Here is a 13,196-nt window from a genome sequence, read left to right as displayed (position 1 = left end):
CATAAAACCTGTAAATCGTTATTTTGAACATAATTTCATAGTCTTTATAAAAAAAATGTCAATGACACAGTGCTTTAATGTTTAATCTTTGGCTTTGCTAATACAACATTGTTTAAAGTAGCCTAGCTGTTATGACTACGAAAAGGTAAGGTGAAAAAATAACTTGGTGTATTTATTTCTTCACAATTTTAAAGAACTGATAGCCGTGACATGACATTAAGTCTTTTATTCATGCACACTTGCAGTTGCCAGACAGTATGACATTTTGTGGTATAAAATGGCACATCTTAATACAGTGATCCTGTAGTACAAATTGTATAGGCTACCTGTACATCAAGTCAAAAAAGAAGAGCTACAATTTACCTCAACAATAACACAAAACGAGATTTAGTATTTGAAGGGAGAAATCTCGATTTCACAGTCAACCCTAATGCAGTTGCACAACTGAACAATACATTTCAATGAGCTTTATGACAACAGAGTTGCTCTTTAACAATTTTCAGCCTATAAATTATGCTGCCTCAGTAAATTATTTTGTAGTATACGTGTTCATAAAAGGGTTCCAAAGGTCATTGAATGTAGTATAAAAGTGCTATAGGATTTTGGAATAATGCATGATTCACTGTATGCAGATTTTCCACAGGATGAAGTTATAAACAGCAAAGGCTCATAATAGTGAAAAAGGTTGTAAACACCACACCAATATCACCAAGAAAAGTAAAGGCTAAATAAAATCTTTTGGAGTGTGCCAGCCTCAACTTTCATTTCACGAAGTAATTCAAGGCTAATGTAAAAAAACACAGATTTGGCAAAAACTTAATAAAAATTCAGATAAACTAATGTTACATGAAATGTATTCACAATTTTGGACAATCGCTTTAAAAGCAATACATTGTTAACATTATAAGAAAATTTATACATTTCAAAATTTACAAAACACAACAAACTTTGGTGCTTGTTAATAATTGTGAGTAATATTCCTCTTGAAAGTAATATGGAATTACAAATATAAACCCAGACAGACCTTTCATGAACTCTTTCTGTCAGACAGGGCTACTAGCTTCCCGAAGTGCCTCTTGAGCTCCTTGTAGTGTCTCTCTTTTTACACACTTCCAGTACCCAGAAAAATCATTCTGAGGTAGAACCTATGGAATGCACAAGTGCCTTCTAAGTTTACTTATTACTGCCCTAAGAAATCGGCATTATTTAACAATTTTATTAACCTTTGGCTAGAACTGTTCTCCATTTTTTAACTGATGGCATATACACATAGTATGAATTAATTAATTTCTTACCAATAATATTTGTAACACAACTGTTATGCAATTATTAATATACATTGTGATCAAACAAAATGGTTAAATTATGTGAATCAATTATCATCAATTAAAATGCTATATTATTTCTCACCCTTAGCCCACGAAGTACTCTGTCTTTCATCACACTGAGTAACTCTTTATGACTCAGACAGTTGTCCCCATCCAGGTCAAAGATCTTAAACACTGTATCCAAAACATTCTCTGACAGCTCATGACCTGTTGCTATCTTCACTGCTCGTTTAAACTGAGCTATGGTGCAACAGAAAGAAGGAGAATATTATACATTTCTATTACTGATTCTGCTCAATTAATAATGTGAAATGCCCCATCCATTCACCTTATGTAACCACACCCACTTTCGTCTCAAACAGCATGACAAAACAAAACTGATGTATCCGTAAATAAGAAATATATTGTTTACACATTAATATAGATATGTAGAATGCTCTAAATAGTTGACACAGACAAAATGGTCAAGTCCTGGCAACATTCTTTTTCTATACTGTTGTGGTTGGATGGTGTTAATGTATTGGATCCTTTAAGGATCGTAACTCAGCTGGGAAGATGACATGACTGTGGCCCAAAATATCGGGATATATTTATCTATTTTTTGCGGTCATTTGGAGTAGATGGTGCTGCTGTATAATAATAAAATCACTGAAATCACGGCAACCGGAAAAGCTGACACCCATGTCATCACGGTACATAAGGTGTATAGATTTAAAGGCCATTAAATATTTTCACCAGTCAAGTCTTACCCATTCCTATTGGCTTGTTGGCATCATTAATCATTTTGATTGAGAAGGCAAAGTCCTCCAGATGGTTGGTAAAGAGACAGAATTCTTTAAACTCATCAAAGGTGATGCTCTGAAAAGAAAAAAGAATTCCCGAATAAATAAAACTACTAACTGTGTATTAGCACCTATTGTATTATTACTCCTGTATGACATATCGCTTATTGCTTCCTGAACTCCCTGTAAGTCGCTTTGGACAAAAGAGTCAGCTAAATGAATAAATTTAAATGTAAACACACATTTTTAAACTTTTAATACAACAGGGTATTAAAATGCATTTAAAGGGTTAGTTCACCAAAAAATGAAGATTCAGCTATATGATATTGTTTCTTCCACGCCAAAGATGTTTGTTTGAATGTTAATATCTATCAGACACATACATTTACTCTAGAATGACAATGACTGGCAACCAAAAACTGCAAACAAAGTTTGCATTTTCAAAGCAGTAAATTCATGAGGGCTTGGAAATACGTATGGTGGAGTATATGTTGACAAAATGTTTTTGGATAAAATGTTTCTTTAAATGCCTGTTATTAGGCATCAATTAAGCTGTTATTAAGCATTGCATGATTTCAGATTATATATTCTTTAGCCACAATCTATTGTTGTACAGTCACAATTAATAACCATGTTGATTAATAAGCCGTTTATGTGACTAACTTCTTTATGTTCTTCTATCAATCCATTTAAACTTTGTTAACTTGTGTTACAGCTTAAATTGGTATTGGTAATTTGCCTCAAAATCTCTGACGTAAAACGGTTGCTACCTAACCCGTTCTCTTAGCGCTACAGCGAAGCATGCACGTTTTCCATTTATTACAGTAAAATATGTGACGTCAAACACAAAATCTGATATAGTAGGTATTGCCATGTCCTCTAGAAAAAAGTCAGCATGCCTGCCATAAAAGAAGAATGCGTTCAGTAAGCGTCTGTTCAAGGTAAACATGCATTATTCCATTTTTGTAAACGACTGTACTGATATATATATAATACATATACTGATAAACAATAAGATGCTTGCGGTTTGGTTATTTGTTCTGTATTAGAGCACAAGTGAATATTAGCCCCCATCAGCTAATAAACAAGGGAGAGAAGACAATAGGCTACTGAAGTAAATCAACATCAAAAAGTCAAAATCTGGATAAAATGCATTTTGTAATGGCTAACAACATTGTGTATATATAAAATTTGCAATGATTTGCAGAGCTCTGCTAACAGCAATCCATTTTAGTGCATGTCTCTTTAAATGATTATGAGTTACAGCGCACCACACCCCGCCTTCCATCTGGCTTTTCAACACACGTGTAGTACTGCCATGGCAATGGTCTAGGAGGTGAATTATGTTTTCTGAATTCCTCTACAAAAAATCCTTCATATCAAACAGCGTACGCTTTGAACGTCTCAAATCATTCGTGCTTAGGCTGAAAAATCATTCACAGCTTACTAGTTATGCTTTTACGTTCAGTGTGTAACGTTACAACTAGTCAGCGACAAGCACTTAAATCCACGTTATTCCGCTGAGATCTGCAGATGCGCAATCTGTGGATTTTAGGCAAGCATTCGTGCAGAACGTGTGCATTGTTTGCTGGGACGGAATTGTTTGTCTACAGAGATGTTTAAGACGAAACTAACCGCAGAGTTCACGAAGTATAATTTAGCTAAACCATTGCCATGCAGCGTATGTTGACAAGCCGGACAGTAGGGGGGTGGGGTTTGCTATAACTCATTATCATTTAAAGAGACATGCACCAAAATGGGTTGCTGTGAGCAGAGCTGGTTTTTGACGAGGTAAGAAGGGTGTTTCTAAGAAAAATACGTTCCAGACATTTCATGAAGACCCTAATAAACCATACCAACTTGTTGAAAGCACTCATCTGAGGAAACTTTTATAATGTTGATTTTGGACTATTATATTTATTTATGCATCAGAGCGTTGTTGTGTTATGTTGCGAGCTGGGTTTTGTTGGCCTCTCCTGCTGAAGAAGTCCAGGCAGGGCCACTTTTTACTCCCTGACCACCCATGACCGAGGTGGTACTAAAAAAGTATCAGGTACTAGGTACTGTACCCAGTGGGAAAGTCCTCAAAAGTGAGCTGTACAGCGCAGAACCGTGCAATACTATGCAGTGGAAAAGCCCCATTCAAGAACCAACTATGTAAAAGACCTTAATAAATATAGAACATCACCCAACCATTTGGCTCGGAACAACTATAGTTGGACAGTGATAACCTGGATAAAGAAAGTGATCACTTCTATTTTTATCCCCGATTTAAATTACCCTAACCGTATTTACATGATGTGTGAGAAAGCTGGTTTGACAGACCAGAATAAAGTGACATTGTTTATACTGTTTTCTGGGTTCATTCTGACTCAAAGTGCATCATGTGCTTTTTAACGCTACAATAAACTCCTTCATTAAAATCTTCCGCCTCATAATTTTTTCTTGCATATTATAAATCATTTGTTATAAGCTTGAGAATCTGGGTATGATATAACACAATTCTGCACATTTTTTCAATGTACTTGCCCAATAACTATTCAAATATTCAAGGCATAATCAGTGTTTGTGTTTAAAACATGTTACCTGTCCTGTCGGAATCCTCTTCCTTAGGTTTTCCCAGTAAGCCTCATTGTCTTCTTCATTGGTGTAATGAAGCAGCCATTCAGCGAAGTCCTCCCGTCTCATGGTCTTCATCCCCTTAGAAAACTGTAGGAATTCCATTTCTTGTACCTCTGCCTGCAAGTCTTCCATAAAACTATACAAAACAACAAAAAAATCCTTGAATAGCAACAAATATTGCAAAGTGAAAAATACTCGTTATTCAAAAGTCTTTAAATCATGTTTTTATAAACAAATCTTTAAAGTCCCGTGAACTGAAAGTTGCGATTGTTTTTACTTCCGTATTTTGTCACATTTCTGAGTGAAATGGAATATCTAATGAGAAAATAGCAGGCGTGCCTTTTATCTTTCTCTCCGATTTCTTTGGATGTATAAAAACAGCCGTTGCATTTTGAAATGGGACTGGCAGCAGACTGACAGTCGAAGGGTAGAGGTGTTAACAGATGCTACGCCCAAGCTTTCAAAAATAACTTATTTAAGATGGATAGTATTAGTGACTCCTGAGATAGGCACAGGCTCCCCGTGACCCGAGGTAGTTCGGATAAGCGGTAGAAAATGAAAAAAAAAAAGATGGATAGTCATTACAGGAAGTTCATTCTCAGATTTTAACCAAAGATTATGAGGGCACACGGATTTTAAATAGAGAGAATGACCCACATTGATAAACTATTCACAATAAAAATATTTCATGAAAAAAAATCTTTTTTTATTTCGCTGGGACTTTTACCTGAGATATAATACATAATGTATTCAAAAAAGAACACAAGACAAAAATATATGCTGTTATGACCAAAACTATTACCTCTTCCGAAGTAGGTTCTTTTTTTTCAAACTAAATCTAACTGGGAACAATTAGTAACCGAATTCTGTGTTTAGTTGACATAATTTTGTTTTACCTGCAGAAATCCTTGTATTGGAGTTTTTTATCGTCATTTTCCCCAAAGAACATCACCAGTAGTGTGGTATTGACCTCATCAGCATTGTTTAAAACCTGTACATAAAGACAAAATGCTGAGGTTTCACCAATGACAGTATGTCTAAACATTTGATGTAACAAAGTTCACTACTTAACTATGAAGTGTATCTATATAGATATATGAAAAGAGCACAAATGGCTCAATAACATATTTTGCTGTATTGCAATGAAATGTAGTGGTCACTTAAGGAATACACTCACCTCTGACTCATCCTTCTTTACAAATGCTTTCCTGGGTCCAATAATTATTTTGAGCTTCAGAGAAAAGGGTGAAGTTAATAGATTGCCAGTTAAGATCTAGTCATGCATATAACTGGCAGATTATGGACGATCTGATATGAAAAATCTTTAGTCGTTTTTTGCACAGTATATCTCCTGTAGATTTTCTGATGATTCTAACATGCACAAACCATGTCCACATACCTGCTGCACATCTGTGTCATCTCATGCCAGCATTAACAGAGACACAAGCATTATCAATAACAAAAACAGATAGACCCTAATGATCTCCTATTAATAACATAGGCCAACGATTCAAAACACTTAAGCTAAAAGTCCTACAAATTGATTTATCGTTTTCCGCACTATTGTACATAACTAAATGTCTAAATATAAATGTAAATGTACAGATGCTTGACAACTTTGTTTCTGCAATTCTTAACAAAATCTTACAAATTTTACCACCATATTTTTCAATTCAAAGGAAACTAATTATTGAAATATTGCAACAATCTGTGTCAAAGACATGCCATACCTTCTGAAACTCTTTCTTGTCCACATGCTCATTGCCATCAATATCAAGCATTTTGAAAGCAATATGAAATCCTGTATCAGGTTCTGGAATCACAATGAATTCAGTTTGATATACTGTAATATGTTGATATTGTGGCATAGTAACTAGAGTATACCATCACAAACTCAGTTCAAAAACTCTTCAGGTCAAGTACTATGTACAGTATGCACATGTAGATAAAGCTAAATATGTGGAATACTAAGGAATACTTATAGTTAACCTTCAAAATGAAAATGATGTCATAATTAACTCCCCCTGTTGTTATATTAAACCTGTGTGATTTTCTTTCTTCTGCAAAACACAAAAAAGATATTTTGAAAAACGTTGCCTTCAAAAAACTGTTGGTCCCTATTGATTTATATTGTATGGACACAAAAGTCAATAGGGACCAAAGTTTTTCTGTACCCAACATTTTTCACATTATATCTTCTTCTGTGTTCTGCAAAAGAAAGAAAGCCATACAGGTTTGAAATAAGAAGAAGGTTTCTAAAAGACAGAATTTTCATTCTGAAGGTGAAATATTCCTTTGATGTAATGTATTAATTTCTTTTGCTTGTTTTCGGAAATAATACGCAGTAAAATTTGTTTATGTCGTTGCTTTCCTGTGGCTCAGTGGTTATAGCATGGCACTAGCATGACCAAGGTCATGGGTTCAATCCTAGGGGATAAGACATAGTCAGAAACAAATGTATAATGGATAAAACCGTCTCCCAAATGCATAAGTTTAAATGCTTTGAAACAGTCTGTACATGCAAAATAAAACTGAAACTGTCACTACTTAAATGTTCTTTTCTGTCCACGATCATTACAAACCTTATTACTTCTGTACTTTATGGTCTTTTGGTTTGTAGTTAGACAGTTACAGAACCATCCAGTCAATCTTAAGGAATTTATTGATTCTGGTTCCTGCTGCACTTGAGAAAACATTATTTACAAAGCAAAGAACAGATACAGATAGTAAATACTTACTTGTAAGAATAGTAAGGAGAAACAGGTATTCTGTGTAAGAAATTAACCCTGGAATAAAAGTTCAGATCAGGAGATGAATTAACATAGAAAATGTTTCAAAATCTTGTCATTCTTTTCAATATAAGCTTTCAATCACAACACTTCCTTATTAAAAGAGGGTGAGTACACACACACTTTGACTCTATGGCATATCTGAGAAATGTCTTTGTTTAACATTTACCTTGGTCTCCAATGCCTCTGAATAGGTTATTTCCGGCTTGAGCCTTCGAGGCCACCTTCCCCATCTCTTCCACATCCTGTCAAGGGACCAATCAGATTATGAGGGGAAAATATCAAAACAAAGACCAAATAACTTGCTGGATTTGAATGCATAAGCAGAGAGATTCTTGCACAACCCATTATGATAGTTGTTCATGTAGTAACAGTACTTATTCAAAGCTCCTTCATCTCTTCATGTTTAAAGCTACTTTCACATTGGCTTAAAAGTTCACTTACTGCTTGGGTCAGGATCTTTTTCTGTAGTTTGCCTGTAAGACAGAAAGAGCAAGGATTTTGGTAACAATATTTAGCAGTATAGGAAACAATAGCTTTGAGGCCTGTAGTGGCATTCAAATAGTGTGGAATAGATAACATGCGTTACATATACAAGATCTAACATACGGAGGTTATAGTTTAAAAAGCATGTGTCCAATTGCATGCATTTGTACATGTACATACGAGTGGGAGTGTTTGTGTGTATAACTTACGGTCCATCTTTTCCAGCAAGACTGAATAGAGGAAGTCTCTGGGTGTCATATATGGCTCTTGTTCATACAACATAGAAGCGAACTGGTAAAATCGCAGACGTTTGGTTGACACAGGGGGCACTGGAATCTCTGCTTCCTTGGACTTGAAAAAAGTGAAACCCTGCATTCATGAACTGTGCACCAGAACACTAATCCACATTATCAAAAGATAAACATAACGTTTAAGAATAGTGAGACTTTTATCGTAATGCTGAAAATTTGATTCAATGGATAAATCCAACAAATATTTAGATAATCTTTATATGCATCACCAACATCTGTATCTCCCCGTATGTTGTTGTCAAAACAGCACATCAGCAGTCAAATATTTTATTTTTGTTCTTTGTTATATTAGGATTACCGGGCTACAAAAAATGTTTCTCATTTCATTCTCTTTATCACTTAATCGTCAAAGGTGTGCAGGCACATTTAAATGGCCATTTACCAGTTTTTGAAGGAGTTACTGTACATGTGTATATAAACATTCACTCGTTTAGAATAAGATAATGAATCAATTAAGTATTTAAGATAGCTGACACATAGCTTTTCTGTTTACGGTTGCACAATGCAGAAGACAGAGCCCCACCTACATACAGTAAAATGTTACAACTTATGTCCCATATGTATGCATATTAACAATATATTTTGATGACACACATGACACCTTCGGCTTTTTACTCCCCATACAAGGAAGCATACAGGGATAAAATGCATTTATTTACATATGTTAATGTGTCCCAATCTTAATACAACCAACAACTTCTTTATATTTTATCAACCATACTTTTGACCAGCAAGCAAACATACAAATGTCGGGTCAGATGGGGGCCATAACGTCCTCAAATCATTGGATAACATTAAGACATGCTTTAGAAGTGGGTGAAAAGTTGTCGAGGAACAAGTTTTTCTTACCTTGGTGTTGTCCGCGTACACGACGTGGGGCATAAACTTGCATTGCGGTTGATACTTATAGCGAATGTATCCGCTTGCTAACACATAACCCAGCATACCAACTCCAACAGCACCGCCATACGATATACTTCTGTTAGACGACACATTTCTTGCAATACTGCGCAAACTAGTACCTAACCTGGCCCACGTCGCCATCATTCTATTACGGGAAGTTTTTCTGTGCCTCCTACTGTCGATACTGCAGTGAGAGTTAAAAATGCGGTGATTTGGCGCCTCCATCAGGCTGACACTGCATCTGCACTACTTGGCTGACCGGAACTACATTTTCAGTATATAAAATATAAAATATTCAGTTTTCTTTAGAAAATATTTTTCCAATGCTGTAGATTAGACACTTAGTTTAGCTGTTAAAATCAGTTGTAAAACTTTACTAAAAAAACACAAGGCAATTCAGATTGCATTCAGAGAAGAACACACATGACATAAGTTACCTTAAACACTTATTGGTTTATTAAAGTTTAAATTTGATTTTACCTGTTGAATAATGTTTTCTAGCATGTCACATGTGAAAATTTTACGTAATTCGGGCAATATGAAATATTAAAATACTACAGTCTGGGGGAATTTACACCTAGATGATAAGGATGGTCCACATTCTGAAACACTTGCTTATAATAAAATACTTATATGCACTGTTTACATGTTTCATATTGTCATATATAAATATTTGAGGTAATTTATTGCATTTTAGTCTTTTGTTTTAAATTATTTCAGCAATATAAGTACTGCTCCCAACTCTGTACAAACTGTATATTTATGTCAAATATAAAGTTGAATAACATTAGGCGATATACAGACGCTACACAAAATCATTATTGAATTGCTCTCAAGTTCAAATTCATAGCTGTGTGAAGTTTGCACATTTTAACCACAGACATTATATGGTTTACACCAAGGAGCACAACATATGTAAGCTTCTGTGGTGATTTTTGTGGCATTTAAAAAAACAGACATTTCTCATCAATATTGTGCAATCAAACAGAAAAATAATAAAACCAACCGAAATAATAGTAGTTCCAGCGTTGTGTAATAAAATATGTCTTTGGTTTCATTTAAATTAAAATTGTATGATCACAAGTCTATTTGGGTGGGGAGAGACACAAAGCGATGTGAAACTACCCTACAGTTCCCACAGTCCTTTGCGACATGGGCGTGCACCTCAAAAATATCGTCCTTTGCCCGTAGTTGAAGAATGAGCCAGTGAGAGAAAAGGAGTTCGAGTCACATTTTAGATTTTGTTTTATTTACTTTACCTCATGTTTATTTGAACATTTTCTAGATGTGTTTTATGTGCGTTCTTGGTTTGTACGTTCGTTACGTGTAGTTACATGTGTTTGCTATGTTTAATAACTGATCAATGTGAGCCTCATCCGCTAGTTGGTTAGCAAAGAACCTCTGCCGCTACGATGATGGAAACTTGAGCTGCTAAAAGCAAACACTGATTCAGGCCCTCAGACCACCCAAACACAGTGAGTTTTGCTTCAAAAATACTGTTTGGGCAAAATATGTGAAGATTATGTGGTGCTGCCGTACTGTATCCCATAACGGCTGCCTGTAATACGGCGTATCTAGCTGCTAACGTACTAGCTGTACAGATGTTTTACATTGTTTTGGTTCTTTCTGGCTTGGGGCGTATTTATATGATACAGTTATGATTGACAGCAATCTATTAATGCATGGGCAAACTCTAATATTCATATAGGAATTGCCTGCTTAGAACTGCTGTTTTGCTCTAACTTGATTTTCTGCAGTTGTAGGTTTGTAGATATTTGATGGGTTTTGAACTCTCTCTCTTTTAGGGACCCCTGTGCTAGACAGCAAAATGCAGACTATAAAGTGTGTTGTCGTCGGTGATGGCGCAGTAGGAAAGACCTGCCTGTTGATCTCCTACACCACCAACGCCTTCCCAGATGAATACATTCCTACGGTGTTTGACAACTACAGCACTCAGACCTGTGTGGACGGCCGTGCCGTGAGCCTCAACCTGTGGGACACGGCTGGTCAGGAAGAGTACGACCGCCTGCGAACCCTCTCCTACCCACAAACGCACGTGTTTATCATCTGTTTCTCTGTGACCAGTCCTTCTTCTCACGCCAACGTTAGGCATAAATGGCACCCAGAGGTGTGCCACCACTGTCCGGGTGTGCCTGTGCTGTTGGTGGGCACTAAGAGAGACCTCCGGGCAGACAAGGAGACCCTGGAGAAGCTCAAGGAGCAGGGAATGAGTCCAACGACTCCCCAGCAGGGCAGCGCTCTAGCTCGCAGCATCGGTGCGGTTCGGTATCTGGAGTGCTCAGCTCTTCTGCAGGAGGGAGTCAGAGAGGTTTTCAACGAAGCAGTCAGGGCTGTTCTCTACCCAAATGCCAAAAAGCACACCAAAAAATGTGTGCTCTTATAACTGCAGGAAGGTTTGTGTGTGTGTGTGTATGTGTATTTGTGTGTGTCTGAGACTGAGAAAGTCAATGAGTTTTTATGAGGGGTGGAATGTAAGTTAGTAATGTGCTCATCTTGTTGATTTGACTCTCCAAGCTTATGTTGCTACCACTTTATGTTTGTATATCTCTACACTACAGATAGCAATAGGTGCACAGACTGTTAATGAGAGAGCTTGAAACTGATACTGTGTGTTTGTGTATTCGTGTTTAAACTTTATACATATCACCTAGGATGTAACTACAGGACTACAGTGTTGTAATCTGAAGTCCAGCAGAAATAGGCAGTGGAGTGGATTTGACATTTGCCTTCTTATAATGCCTTAAATACAGCATATGCAGACAGCAAAACGATTTTTGGTAATGCTCATAGGATATTCCATGCACCAAAGCGTGAACTCAGTCTAATGTGTCTGGTGGTCTTAATTCTCCTTCAGCACATCATAACAGATAGATTGAACCATCAATGCCAGCCATGCCTTTAGATTATTGTGAGCTGTTAATGATCTCCGTTTGATTGATTGGCTTTTAAATCAAGCAGTGTTGTTTAAACCCAGTGTGCCTTTAGAGGCTTAGCCCGAGCTTGGCTCCTTTTACAACTCACAACTCCTCTGCTCATTTCATCTATGGTGCTACTTCGATGCCAGCTCACAAACATTTGGTGCTGGAATACGGTATGAGGGCTATGTTAGTTCACAGCTAACCTGCCTTCCTACGTAGCTGCAAATTAACGTATGATTATGCTGTTTCAACACTCTTGAGGAAATATGAAGATCTTTCTGTATTTGGATGGTTTTGCCTGAATCATCAGAATTTACAACCCCAAAGCTAAAGTGCCACTAATATTTGTATTATGTTGTATTATACATGAATGTTGATTCACTCAAATGAAGTGCCCCATTAAGAACTGGTGAAGGAGGATGTAAGCTCTTTGTCCTATACCTTTTATGAGGTTTACGCTTCAGTTGGGTCCACATTTGCATTTTATATATTGAATGTCTAGTACCTTATGTATTATAAACATTGTTTTTTTTCAACCAAAGGCTGCTTTCTCAGCCATTTTTTGTGACACTAATAATACACCAAAAATGGGCTCAATTTGTTTTTGTATTAAAGCTGTTTTTACTTCTTGGAATTGTCTTCATTTTTAAATATATACCTCCACTTGCATGACAAAATAAACCAGTTTTACAGTCAAATGGAATGGTTGATTCCTGTTCTTTAGTATTATATTATATTAGAACATGCTTGATGTACATAAGAATGTAATTGGGGAGAAAAGGAGGAAATGAAAGAGAACAAGTTGGGTAAAGAAGCGACAGCTGCATCACACTGAGAATCTTTACAATGCTTTCATAGATAAACAAAAGTGTCAGCTGTTTGCGTATTTGTGGAAAGGCATTGTTCATAGAGTAATGATCTAATGTTTAGACCTGAATGTTTGACATGTACTTTGGGACAGTGTGTTGTGGCAAGAAAGTGCTCTGGCATTATAAGTGTATCATAAATGGTATTTACCATGTATACCATATATACC

At 36.3% G+C, this 13,196-nt stretch overlaps 2 protein-coding genes across 2 annotated transcripts; one reads left to right on the top strand and one right to left on the bottom strand.

Annotated features, from left to right (window-relative positions):
* Positions 1-211: 211 nt before the first annotated feature.
* micu2 (mitochondrial calcium uptake 2) lies at positions 212-9,402 on the bottom strand. Its single transcript, XM_056747188.1, has 12 exons — positions 9,168-9,402; positions 8,217-8,358; positions 7,966-7,997; positions 7,691-7,766; positions 7,471-7,518; positions 6,463-6,545; positions 5,910-5,963; positions 5,629-5,723; positions 4,697-4,868; positions 2,078-2,186; positions 1,411-1,568; positions 212-1,145 (listed from the first exon to the last, which is right to left on the bottom strand). The coding sequence occupies exons 1-12, from the start codon at positions 9,363-9,365 to the stop codon at positions 1,044-1,046; spliced, it is 1,269 nt and encodes a 422-aa protein (XP_056603166.1). The 5' UTR covers positions 9,366-9,402; the 3' UTR covers positions 212-1,043.
* A 991-nt stretch (positions 9,403-10,393) lies between these two features.
* On the top strand, positions 10,394-12,829 carry rhogc (ras homolog gene family, member Gc). Its single transcript, XM_056746735.1, has 2 exons — positions 10,394-10,696; positions 11,027-12,829. The coding sequence occupies exon 2, from the start codon at positions 11,050-11,052 to the stop codon at positions 11,623-11,625; it is 576 nt and encodes a 191-aa protein (XP_056602713.1). The 5' UTR covers positions 10,394-10,696; positions 11,027-11,049; the 3' UTR covers positions 11,626-12,829.
* Positions 12,830-13,196: the final 367 nt, after the last annotated feature.

Source organism: Triplophysa dalaica, chromosome 4, assembly GCF_015846415.1.
Source record: "Triplophysa dalaica isolate WHDGS20190420 chromosome 4, ASM1584641v1, whole genome shotgun sequence".
Lineage (NCBI taxonomy): Eukaryota > Metazoa > Chordata > Actinopteri > Cypriniformes > Nemacheilidae > Triplophysa > Triplophysa dalaica.
This window is presented reverse-complemented; position numbering and strand designations above follow the sequence as displayed.

Bases quoted from the DNA above. Each gene is read 5' to 3' on its own strand.
- rhogc (XM_056746735.1), top strand. From the start codon at position 11,050: ATGCAGACTATAAAGTGTGTTGTCGTCGGTGATGGCGCAGTAGGAAAG.
- micu2 (XM_056747188.1), bottom strand. From the start codon at position 9,365: ATGATGGCGACGTGGGCCAGGTTAGGTACTAGTTTGCGCAGTATTGCA. The intron at 7,519-7,690 runs GTAAATGTTAAA...CTTTTATTCCAG, and splicing joins CAGAGGCATTGGAGACCAAG to GGTTAATTTCTTACACAGAA. The intron at 5,724-5,909 runs GTGAGTGTATTC...CTTTATGTACAG, and splicing joins TAAAGAAGGATGAGTCAGAG to GTTTTAAACAATGCTGATGA.